Source organism: Lepisma saccharinum, chromosome 2 (assembly GCF_977018435.1).
Source record: "Lepisma saccharinum chromosome 2, izLepSacc3.1, whole genome shotgun sequence".
In the NCBI taxonomy this organism is placed as follows: Eukaryota; Metazoa; Arthropoda; class Insecta; order Zygentoma; family Lepismatidae; genus Lepisma; species Lepisma saccharinum.
In genome coordinates, this window is record NC_139230.1 from 139137214 (window position 1) to 139150684 (window position 13471).

Here is a 13471-nt window from a genome sequence, read left to right on the forward strand (position 1 = left end):
ACGTGGCAGGAGCAAATTTGACGCTTATTCTTACTGCTGACACGGACGTGACAGCAGACTCGGCCTTGAATCTAACCTAACTACGAGAGCATTTAGGTTTATTATTAGAAGAATGCTAAGGGACCTAATCTTATAACATCTTTTTGTAAGTAATCAGTAAAACTTAACAGTATGTGTTACAGACGTAATTGCATACATAGCATGATGAAATCACGATAAAACAAAGACCGAGTCTGCTGCCACGCGCATCTTTTTTGAGGTTGCAGCAGAAAAAGAACGTGGCAGCAGACACTACCTAGAAGAAACAGGGTTGCCAAACAAAAAAAATATCACAGACTATAAAATATCTACCACCAAAATGTGTTTTAAACACTTGTAAAAAAAACATGTTTAAGACACATTGTTTTAAACGTTTAAAACATTTGTAAAAAAACAAAGCCGTGTGTTTTAAACGTTTAAAACAAAGTGGTTTAAACACTTTTGTTTTAAACATGCCAACCCTGGAATTACATAAGGCACACATCTCAAAATATGTCGGCAAACATATGTCGCATATGTCTATGCGAATTTTCTAAATGTAATATATCCTAGTTTGTAATAACCTGTCATAGTAAACAGAAAAGTTTGTTATAATCAGATGTAAATAGTAAAGGGAAAAAAGTGGTTAGCACATCGCGCTGTGACGCCATGGGTCCCATGTTCGAATCCCTCTTGGGCTTGGTTGTTTGTGAATGTCCATTCATCAATTTCATCATTCATCCCCATCTTCGCAAATTAGCCAAGAGTCACAAAACGCAAAGTAAAATAAACTAAATCAATCAATCAATCATTATTCTTTCTACGTCCTTCGGAAACGTACGAAGTGATACTTGACTCAATAAATTTTGTTCCCGATTGAACAGTGCAACATATGCTGCACAGCTGGCACCCTATTTCCTTGCAAAAGAATATCCACTTTGCCGTTTCATATTAACATCCTTAGAACCGTAAGCGTAACCGGACGTTCGAGGGGGAACCAGACGAGTTCGCATGCTCCGCAGTAGCTCCGCCTTTAGCACCGTCTATAAGCAATATTTAAATTAGCAATCATTCATGTATGATATATTTTATTTACATATGTATGCAAAGAAACGTTTCGCAACATTTAATGGTAGGCAACTTCCCATCTGGTGTATTTTGGATTCTCTTTCGGATGCTATATTCACGTGCGTGAAATGTTCAGGCTGGTTTGTATCTGGCTTACTTAATATATATAGTAGTGGTAAGAACGTTCGCCGCAGAGACAATTTCAATTTTATATGTTGTTCGTTTAGTTAGTAAATATAAGTGTTTGATGTGCTTACAAAAAAATCGCTTGTAGGTGAAAATAGAATATTGAAGATTATTTAAAATCGAAATTATTGATATAGGCCAAATCGATTATTCATAAAAATCTCAGATGTCGTTTCTATGGAAACAAAATCAATAAGGCTCGTGGAAATGGTTAATGAAGTGTGCAATTTTAATTTTGTCATGTTTTGCAAGCATTGATATTAATATTTGAATTTGAAGTTCAGTCGTATTATATTACTGCATTATTGTAATTAGTGGTTGAGTTTATCGACTGTTGTTATTTGTATTAACTGCGCAAATAGGTAAAGAAAATATATTGACGTTTTGGGATTTAATTCACATCTTACAAGAAAAATCGAAGTAATTCATTTACATATTTATATTTCGCGTCAACTTCGTATACACGTGGAATTATTTATTGTTGTTCTTATTTACATAACATCTGGAATCCCTATTACTTTCAAAATTGGCTACTAAGGCAAGATTTAGGAGCAAGGAAGGAACCATTCCGGCTAACTTCAAAGGAAATGAACTAAAGAAAGTTGTGTTTCTGATAAGTAATTGCGAATAAACTTTATTAGCTCAAATTGTGTACCCTTGCGTGCATCACATCCTAATGCTGGATATTATTTCCGATGACTCATAATTTCGGAATCCTGAGAAAAGTGGATTTGTCACCCAGTGACTTTTCTCATGATCCCAAAATTATTTGATGCGATTGCAATGCTTACAGAAATTTGCAGTTACTTTGCAAGGTCTTGAGTCCACATTAAAAGAATTGTTTTTATAACTCTGATTGGAAATAGAAGCATGATATTACATTGAACATACCTTTAAATCTACTGTCTCCATTATAGTTGTTATCATTTGTGTGCAGGAACATAGTATTGAATCAATTCTGCTTGTAATTTTTTTTTGGTAAGGCTAACTTGGATTTGATGAATCTGGGGGGAAGGAAATGTTATTTTTACAGACCTAGTGTTACAGAAAATATTTTCTCATTTTGTTCATAAAACAGTGACTCGAGTTCCAATTGTTGAATGTTTCATGAGTAGATTGTACCAGTTAAGTTTGGTGTACTTAGCATTTTATGGTTTCTGTAGGTTAGGCTGGTTTCCATGTTCTCCTGTGCATGTAGCTTTTTTGTTTCATTAAAAGTTGCTTCAAACAGCTGTAAGTGAAGAATATAAATAGGCTAAGTACTTACATCTTATATTTAGTTGTATACTTGTGGGAAATGAAGCAGATTGTTTCATATATATTAGCATGTTTAAAGCAATCTTGAATGCAGTCACAATGAGGAGAAAGCTATCTAGTTAACAGACAATACTGTTTACACATGTTACAATACCATTCTGTTGCCATTTATTAATATGGAACTTGAGCTCAAGTGTCCTCCACTTAGGTTTGCAAGGAGACCTGAAATAATAAGAGGAAAGGGATGAGTTTTAGATAGGCATTGGTAATATGCTCTCCTGTAACATTTGTCATATGTATGAGGTAATTGTACGTCTAGTGCATGTTCTTCTGTACTGGAGTGTGGAGTTAAAAGTACAACTAGATTTATGTAACAAATATAAGTGTTTTATTCACATAGTCATCAACATAATATGTATAAGCAACTTACGTTATTAGACTTACAGTACATGTCCTTTTCTCTCATGAAGAATGATACAGATTTGCAGTATATATGATGAAAAACAAGACAAGAGAACAACTGTAGGTAACATAGAGTAATTAGGTGTGGCTCACATAGATGACACAGATCAGGTCTGGCGTACATCTTTAGTCAGTATACGACCGTCATGCCAATCAATGTAGAGTAAAAAAGTGAACATGAAATGTCGCATTCCAAAGAGTGGAAGGTAGACTATTACATTTTTTTGTGCATAGTTTGGTTTCACATTCACTTTTATAAACAAAATAGCTTAAGCTTAGGAAATACATGCACGTGGACCTTGCATAGCAATAATCAGATACAAGTTCTTTATGTTCTGTTATATTTACAAGTGTAGTTAGTTTTAAAAGATGAAGAATTAGAAATGATGATACCTATGTCTAATTGACTGGTCAGTAGATCAGAGAGGTCTAACTCACTTACACTTATTGAATGCAGAGCAAACAAAAATATAACTAATTAGCAATGGATGCTCTAGAAAATTGAGAAAATACATGTAGCATTGCTACATAATATTTCTGACAAGAAATAGGCTTGCCTGAGTCATAACAACAACATACTGATAACTTCACTTTAGCAGTGAATTCAGTGCGATGGGTTTCAAAAATGTTCATGCCGGATCACAAGAGGGATTGTCAAGTGAAATGTCAACAGCTTCTCTCCCTCATTAGAGCCTACAAAAATAAGTTAATTTAAAGTTTTGTAAGATTGGGTCAAAAATGTAAAGCATGCAGTAGAAACATAATACATCCTCGGCACTGAAGACGTTCAAGGTTTGACAGTCCAAAGGCAAGGTCGTGGCTTCCATATTTTGAGATGCAAAAGAAATACTGCTGATCGAGTACCTTGTACATGGCACCACAGTCACAGGGAGTTACTACTACAGCCTAATTTAAAGAGTATGAAACACTATCAAAACAAAGAGGTGGAAAGCTTGCCCAGGTATTCTCTAGCATAATGATAATGCACCAGTTCACACATCCCCAATTGCAGTCGCTGTTATACACAAAGCAAAATTTCAATTGGTTGACCACCCACCATATTCTCCAAACCTATCCCCCAGGGACTATCACCTGTTTCTAAATCTCAAAAAACACCTGCATGGGAAGAGTTTCAGCACTGATTTTGAATTGATGGATGCTGAAAACTTATGGTTACAGAAGTAGTCAGATAATCTTTTCCATTGTGGAATTGAAGCTCTAGAGCACCAATGGGAAAAGTTAATTGAAATTTCAGAAGACTATGTTGAAAAAAAAAAAGAGTAGTTACATGGCCCTCTGGCAAAGCATTCTAGGTCAGTGTCAGAGCATGCTGATGAACCCTCATTTCTTATATTGTGTAAGTGTTTTAATAACATTCTTTCATTTTGCATTGTTATGTATGCATACATTGCCCTTTATATTGTCCTGTTGTCTATCTGCTCTTCTATCCAATTTTTAGCATAGGTATATTTCTTATAATGTTGTTTTTATCTTGTTATAATGACTGTCTTCACCAATATTTCAAGTTTTACTTCATTTTCTCTTTGATATACATTTTAATATGCACTGCAAGGATATATATTTTTTTTTAAAAAGCATTCTGATACTTTATTACATTACATTTTAAAATTTCAGGCATCAGAATCGATGGATAAGGACAACACTGATGATACTCTGTGTACGAAGAATGAGCACAAGGTATGTGTAAATATTCTTGAGTTTTTTAATCCAATACTTAACATATGATATTTGTTTTAAACCTCTTTTTATGGCATATGGGCTAATGAGTGATAAAAACCACCGCAATATGCACCCACTGGATATGGACCCCTTGATTTCTTCAAGGAGATATACATAACACTCTTAAGAAAGTTGTATACATGATGATGCTTATGCATATTGTACTTGCCAATTTATGCAAATAATCATAAATACGTCTCTGCCAATAATGATTTTGTTCCTACATTGAAAAAGTCAATATCCACATTTGCAACATCAAATAATAATTTAGATTTTCATAGGTAGAAATCTCTTCATGGAGAAAATGCATTTCTTTCATGTTAATAAACTATTCATTTATCTGGTCAATGAATCTAAGCTCTGAGCAAAGTTTTGCTTTCCTTACTTAGTTTTGGGTTTGATGGGTTTAGACATTAAAAAATTGTGGTGGATAATGCTTTTAACATATGACAAGGCTTGTATTAGACATTTTTGTGTAGATTTGTTTGAATGTAGATCTGTGCCTCTGTGGAAACAAAGAATATTAGGTTCGATTGCCAATGGGGACACAATTTACTTGTGCAGATTCCATTCCGACTGTGAATGGCTTATGTGTGCATGAGGTACATTTAACCTGTGATAGGTCATAGGTGAGCACTTCACTCACTTTCAGTTGTAATTAAGTCTCATTTAAACACTACTTAAAGTACTTGTCTGTGTTGCTCTCTAGCTGACTTTTAGAGTGTCAAAAGTGATCTCATCACATATGTATGAGATTATGAAAATGGCCATATGAGAGAGATCATTGTTGTGGAAAAGCCGTGCTGTCAGAGTGTCATGTTAGTAGATAACACAAACAATTTCTAAGTGGTTTTATATTATACAGGGTGCTGGGAAATTCCCCTTAAAAACTCCTAGGGCTAGTAGAGGCGACTGAGTAGACAATATTTGGAATAGCAACACAACCATGATAATGTGTCGGATGTGCCTGTATTGGTATGCAACTGGGTAGGCAGTACATGACGTCAGATCACTTGATGACCTAATGTGTAATAATTTATTACAACCATGTCCAATGAGGTGTTATGTAAAATACAGAATTGAATGATTTGTGACTCAGTCCATAATACAAACAAATTTATTTGGTAACAATGCCAAGGGAACAAAAGTATTACATTACATCATTGATTACAATAACATTTGTGTCGACAGTGGAACGCAACAATTTGTTTCTGTCTTCTGCACTGGATGTGTCACATACGGCACTGCTCATCTACAAAAGTGGCTTGATGTGACGACCACCAACATTGTTGCACACATTGTACCAATGAATCATGAGACTACAGGAGTCTCGTACACCATATTCTTCATACAACCCCACAAGAAATAGTACAATGGTATTAAATCAAGCGATCGTGGGGGGCCACATGATTGGACCACCTCGGCCTATCCATCTTTGCCCGAATCTTTGGTTAAGATGTCTCCGAACGTCACGTGTAGATTGAGGCGGTGCGTCATCGTGCAGAAATCACAGTTCCTGACGGACGTTCAATGGCACAGCATCCAAGAACAGAGCCAATACTTCCTGTAGGAAGATCAAGTATGAGGCATCCGTTAGCCTGGCTGGAAGAAGCTATGGCCCAATCACATGACCATCCAGAATACCTGCCCACACATTGATAGCAAATCTGTGCTGGAATCCCCGGACATGCATCGCATCAGGGCTTTCGTCTGCCCAGACATGGCTGTTTTGAGAATTGTGAACACACTCCCTAGTGAATTTACATTCATCTGTGAACAGAACTCAATGTGGAAACTTCAGCTGTGCAGAAACCATGTGCAGAAGTTAACACGTGGTACAAAACCGGCTGGTCTCAAAGCCTGTACTCATTGATGGTGGTAAGGATGTAGTTGTTTCTCATGCAGAACCTCGCACATGATGCTGCAAACAACACCTATTGTACACGCAATTGTTCGTGTACTTGTTGACGGGTCCTGTTCAACATGGTGCAGTACAGCCTTTTCCAATTCGGGCATGTGGCATCTCTTTGGAGCACCACAGTCATTCCTGTATGCAGTGCAGGTACCTCATTCTTGGAGCCATTGCATAATGCTGGCAAAAAGAGTTTGCGATGGAGTCAGAAGTTGTGGATAACGCTCTTGATACAGCCGATGAGCTACTATTCCATTCCATTCTACTGCACCATACACAAGGATCATGTCCTTGTATTCTGCAAACGTGTACTCAACCATGTTCATCGGAGATGCAAATGTACGTGAATCTGGCTCCAGGCAGGATATCGCAGCAGGGTAGACATCACGTGCCATCAGGTGATCTTCTGACGAAGTACTGCCTACCCTGTTGCATACCAACACAGGCACATCCGACACATTGTCATGGTTGTAGCACTGAAACTGTACGTTTTCCGGACATGTGTTTCTATTCGAAATAGTGTCTACTCAGTCCCCTATGCTAGCCCTAGGAGTTTGTAAGAGGAATTTCCGAGAACCCTGTATCTGCTTTGAATACTGTGAAAATTGTCTGGTCCAGACAAATTAATCAGTGAGCAGCTAGAAGAATATATAGACACTGAAGTTGATCTACAGTTACCTTCTGAGTTCGAAAACTTGAAAATTTTGTGATAGAAGTCAGCAAAGTTCAAAACAGTGATCAGTGAGAAAAGTAATACAATATCTTGGAAAGATATTGTATTGTGGATCACTCATTCCCCATCACAGCATCGCCAGAAAAGAAGGGAAAATACAATTGAAGACCCCGGTGTAAGAACCAGACAGCTCCACTTTTTGGTCAGAATTGTTTTTTTGCTGTAATCTATCATGAAAAAAATGCTCTATCTGTTGGTGAAAGAATCAGACAGCTCCACAGATTTGTTGCATAGTAGAAATGGAAAAGGAGCTGGTTGGTGTGTTTCTGCCGGCGCATCATCGCAGACAGCTCCTGGAGCAGTCTGGTTCTTGGAGCGGCTATAGTTCAGTGTTTGGCCACTTTGCGGCATGCAGCAGTTGCTATTGTAACAGCACACTTCAATATGTATGTTACTGTTGCTTCTAGCTATTGCGCGTGGATACCCCTTACTTCTTCGAAATTTCATTCTTTTATTCATTTTTTTGTGTCTCCTGAAAACTTTTATAATTTGGAGCTGTCTGGTTGCACCAGAGTCTTCAATCATTCATCCAACATGAGCCCAAGATGTTACAAAGAATGCAAGAACTATCTGCAAGTTTTCCAACCTTTTTTTGTTGATCAAGTTATTGAAGAGAGAACTCACTGTACCAGTGCAAACCTGAAGACTTTCAGAGAAAACTTTAATAAAGAGAGAGATGGTTTTGACACAAATTTAGATGAGATTCTGCCTGTCATAGGACTTCTCTGCTTGTGCTGGAATAATGAAGACTGCTCACCAATGTTTGAAGTTTGTAGAGCACAGACAGAACTGTAATAAAGTTGTTCAGGGCAGTTTTGAGGAACATGTGATTTTTGTTAGCACTGATAGATATTTGCTTTGACAATGTATAGCTTTAGTGGGAAACATGTAAAACATAGGGCTGAGCTGATACCGATGCCGATACTCATACCGATACTTGAAAATTGCAATAATTAAAATTTGTTCAAAATGTTGATCAATATTGGTGTGCAAATATTCTTCTAAAATTATATGCATCAATTTATCAAGGAATTTGCTTTAGAATATTCAAGACTTGTATCAGAATATTAAAATATATATTATGCAATCACAAAATTAAGTTTTTCATGCAAAATTTGTGCAAAATGAAAATAAAGTTTGAATTTTGCAAAATTTCCAGGATAATTAGTCTCCGCAAAAGCATTCTTGCGGACCCCTTGATAAACCAATATGCCTAGCTGGCTGGTATTGGCTGGTATCAGTGGTATCATTAGATACATTCCAACTGATACTTTCCAATACCACCGATACATTGGCATCAGTATCGACTCAGCCCTAATGTAAACATTTTAACACAAAATACTTCTCCACCTCTTTTGATCACATTAGGTGGTAATTTATTGGGTTCTGCTGATTGCTTGGGTTGTACAACCAAAATACTTATTTCCATAAGATTAAGAATGTCCAAAGTGTTTTGTGCTGTGCTTATTGGTAGTGGCGGACCCATGCTTCTTTCTTCCTCGAAGTTCTTATGTACTAATTGAAAGTGCTGCACAAGTGCTTGTTCGAAAAGGGTTAAACACTCTTTGGGTTTGTAAGTGTCACTTTGTGAATAGCCACAGTAGCCTCCACTGCCTAATGATATTGTTTGAGAAATCTGCGTTGAAAAAATATGCTTGATGTAGAAATATGTAAATTAAATATTTATTTTTGTTGTAGGTTGAAATGAAGTTAGCATGTGGGTGTAAATCCTATTCACTACAATGGAATGTTGTTGTGCACAGAGAAGAGGGTGAACAAGAATTACCAAAGGTAATATGCTTACATATACAGTGCATTTGAAAAGTCCTCGCCTGCATACTTAAGAAAGAGGCTACTAAGGAATTCTTCTGCATGAGTTGGCAAGCTTGCCAATAGAGATTGGTTTGACCTTGAAATGAGTTTATGTTATGTTTAGAGCAGTGCTGCTATTACATTCCTTGGTGTGAGACTTACAATCACAATTTGTCAACAATACCTTTTAAGCACATTGCTTACTGAGATGTGGAGAAACGCGGAGAGATGCATCTACAGAACTTCTGTTGTCCAATTCTATTGAAATCAAATGGTGTAACCCACTACAGTGAAACATGTGGAACCGAAGCACAGAATTTCTGTGCCAGAAGTCTACAGGTCATCTTTCAGTTTATTGCCCACTGACATGCCGAAAACACATCAGAGCCTCCCCGATGGTGCAGTGGTAGTGTCATCGCCTAGTAATCAAGGGGTCCCGGGTTCAATACCCAGTGGAGACACATAGTGGTTCCGATTCCACTTTAATCTGTAGATCCAATCCCGATTAGCTTTACTGTGCATAAAGTGGACTTAAAACATCGAACCAAACCAAACGAAAACACGTCAGTTGTGTTCAGTTGCCTCGTTGCTCCATATCTCAGTGAGCATTAATCTTTTCTTGCATACAGCAAATCACTATGCTGGAAGCATATTTTGAGTATCTCATATGAAAGATGTGTGGAGAAATGGAGAAGTCTATTTCCCGATGATACAGCACCAGCTAAAACTGCAATGGGTGATTGTTTCAAATTTTGTGTCAATATTCTTTCATTGTATTTCAATGCACAGATAGCTGGCTCCCGTGGCTGAGTGTTTACCACATCCTGCTATGGTGCCAGGGGTCCCGGGTTCAAATCCCAGCCTGCGCATGGATGTTTATGAGTATCCATTCATTAATTTCATCATATCATCTCCATCTTCACAAATTAGCCAAAAGGGGCACAGACGTGAAGTAAAATAAATCAAATCAAATCAATGCCCAGAAAGTGGTTTGCTGTCTTGTCAGTTTATTACCGACCTCGGAGATTGCAGGATTACTCACATTTAGTTTACAAATTATTTTTTTGTGTATTTCAAGATATAGTTAACAAATGTATGTATCCATTACTTTCACAAGTTCAATAAATTATGAGCAAAAAAATCTCAAACTTTGAGTGCGGGGACTTTTTGAATGCACTGTTTATACATGTATATATAAATGGAAGGTCCAAGGAAATACTTCCCCATGACTTAATGTTACAGATTTGTGCATTTCTGTTGCATAAAAGCTGTAAAGGTGTTGGAGCCAGCTTAGTACAGGAATCTTCACATTTTCATTGCTGTCAAGCGTATTTTTGGACATAATACAATGGATAGAAATATTTTCTGTCATTCAGAATACACTCATTCACATGTTCATTGTTCACATCAGTTGCCTCAGTGCTAGGCTAACCCTTTCTCTCAAGGTTTTGATTTCCCATTGAATGTAGAATAAGTATGAAATGCCATTGTTTTTTTTCTCATTTATACATATGGATTGGTTGATTGAGATAGTGTTTTAAGTCCACTTTATGCACAGTAAGGCTAATCAAGACTGGACCTACAGTTTAAAGTGTGATCTGAACCACTCAGTGCCTCCACCAGGTATTGAACCTGGGACCCCTTGGTTACAAGGCGAGGATGTACCATCAAAGAGGCCCTCATTTACATATTTTAATCAATAATATGAACTAACTTATTTCATGAATCACATACATTCAAATGTATATTTATTCATCATATACACATATGATTTGAATCTGGAAATATTAATTATGAAATACAAATATTCCATTAATTACACTTGTAAATTTATTTGTAAATGAATCATGCACATTAGCATAGAATTTAATGTGTTCAACATGCACTTTTTTATTTGGAGAAGTAATGCAAATGCTGTACAGTAGGGTATAGTGAAGAAAGATGTACAGGAGAGTGGGAGGTGGACAAATTAATGGAAACACTTTAAAAAGTTATACAATACCCTCTTAATACATCCTGGGACTCCCTTCAGCTTTTAGTACAGCTAGAATTTGTCATGGAAACGAGTCGTACAACCCCTGAATGGCCTCCAGTGGAATATTGTACCATTCTTCCAGAAGCACACCATGCAGTTGCTGGGGAAATGAGGAGAGGGAAGCACATCATGCAATGGCTGCAGAAGTAAGGACAGTGGTTGATTAATATTGAAGTCGGTGATGGCCCTGGCCAGAAAAGGTGTAGAAGTTCATCTTCATATTCCATAAACCAAGACTGAACAGTTCTGGCAGTGTGAATAGATGCATTATCATCTTGAAAGATTGCATCCTTGTTGGGGAAAGACAGCTGTGCCATAGATTGCACCTGGTTGCCTAGAATGTCCACATAGCTGTGGGCTGTAATTTTACCTTGCAAAGGAAAAATGGGGCCAACAGAATACCAGGAGAATGCCACCGAAACCAATGCAGATCCACCTCATGTCTGACAGTAGAACACAGGCAGTCCAGAAAGTATGCCTCGTTAGGTGTTCACCACACATACACCAGCCTCGTTGTCGCAAACAACAAGAAAAGCAACTCATCTGATCATATTATCTTTTTCCAGCCACCACAGGGCCATGATTTGTGATCATGGCACCATTTTTTTAAAAAAAAATATTTTCCATGCACTGGTGTTGGTGACAGTAATCAGAGGATTGTTGAGTTGTTGAGTTTATGAAACTCCCATCAGATTGCTTTGTGGAAACTGTATCGGCCAGATGTTCATTGAATTCTGCTGTCACTTTTACCACTGTAGTTCTATGGTTTTTTGTGACAATGGTCTTCAATGCTCTGCATTCTATGTCATCTAGGGTTGGCTTTCATCCACTATCTATCATCACTGATGATGTCTTGCCACAACTTGTCATGATTTATGTTTGCTGCCATAACCTTTGACACTGTCCTCCTTGCTACACCAAATAAAGCAGTCTCAGTTACTGATGCACAAACTAAATGTCTTCCAACAATGTGCATTCTTTGGAAATTCGATAGGTCTTCCATTGTATAGCTTTACCTTGGGAGCGTTGCACATGCAAGTTCATACTGCATTGATTCAGGCACTACATGCAATGGGCAAACATGGTGATAACATATGCCTGTCGCAATGCATGATGGTTCAGTGATGCCGACTCAGAATGAATTACCATTCCCTTAGCAATGTGTTTCCAGTAATCTGTCTACCTCCTGTGTGTTAAATGTTTAGTGATGATATGATGAAATTGATGCCTTGGAACCTCTCCTGGTGAAAGCAGAATCAATATGACCCTTATTTGCAGAATCATGATAATCAAAGAATTTCATTGAAAACACTTACCAGAACTCCTATTACAACCATATGAACTTATCATACCAGTCAGATTGAAAGTTTCTTTCATTGCAGCCAGGTCCTGCACTTTTTAGTTTTCAGAAAGGAGATTCTAGGTTGAAATGATCCCCTTAATATCTTGGAATCTATCTTCATTTATGACACAAGTGGGATCATTAGAATCAACATAGGATGATTTTATATGATACTGGCCTGAAAAAAGGATGTCTTCATTTTCTTCAATGTTGTATTCTTCATTATTCGTAATGTTACTGGTAGATGTCTTCTCTGACATGTCACTTGAACATGTAGTCATTTCTCCATGTTCTATTTTATTTAATTTATTATGCATTCTTATCACAGACTTATCCATTACAAGAGCATGGTAGCATGGTAGGAAGCTAACAAAAACATGCATTGAAATGTCGAGCATTTTGAAATAATATTACAACTGAGGACTAAAAAGTGGTAAATGTTGTAAGTGCCAAAAGCGAAAATGTTGGGAAATCACATCATTCAGCACATCAGCCTGTAAGAACGTTCACAATAGTGCCTCTTTACATGCCTTTTCAACTACTTACAGAGCTACCAGTCACATTTCACGTTTACCACATTATATAGCAAGACACATTTCACAGTTTAACGTGAAAAACGCTGTTTGAATTATTGTGGCACCTACAGCATTTACCAATTTTAGTCATCAACTCACTTCAAACTGTGAACAATTTATATTGCTGCATGAATCAACAATGTACTTTTTCAGGTTTATCATTACGTATTATGCAAAGCATATGTGAACTGTGTGATTGCATTGTCACGAACTGTAAGTAATGAAGGGATCCAGCATACTGTATTTGAGTTCGAAATAATTATTTCCTAAGAAGAATACTGATAAAATATCCTACACAAAAATAAAAAAAAATGCAGAAAAACACAATATT

The 13471-nt window shown here is 37.1% G+C and overlaps 1 protein-coding gene across 2 annotated transcripts in view; it reads left to right on the forward strand.

Moving 5' to 3' along the window:
• The first annotated feature begins 1108 nt into the window (after positions 1-1108).
• LOC145984516 (uncharacterized) overlaps positions 1109-13471 on the forward strand; it is a 55483-nt gene continuing 43120 nt past the window's right edge. The window contains exons 1-3 of one of the 2 annotated variants that reach the window (XM_083118170.1): positions 1109-1205; positions 4627-4689; positions 9075-9167. In XM_083118170.1, coding sequence (XP_082974296.1) covers positions 4639-4689; positions 9075-9167 — 144 coding nt within the window. In that variant the 5' untranslated portion in view covers positions 1109-1205; positions 4627-4638. Of the gene's footprint in view, positions 1206-2216; positions 2251-4626; positions 4690-9074; positions 9168-13471 lie in introns of those variants that run through there. The other variant, XM_083118171.1, reaches the window with a different exon arrangement.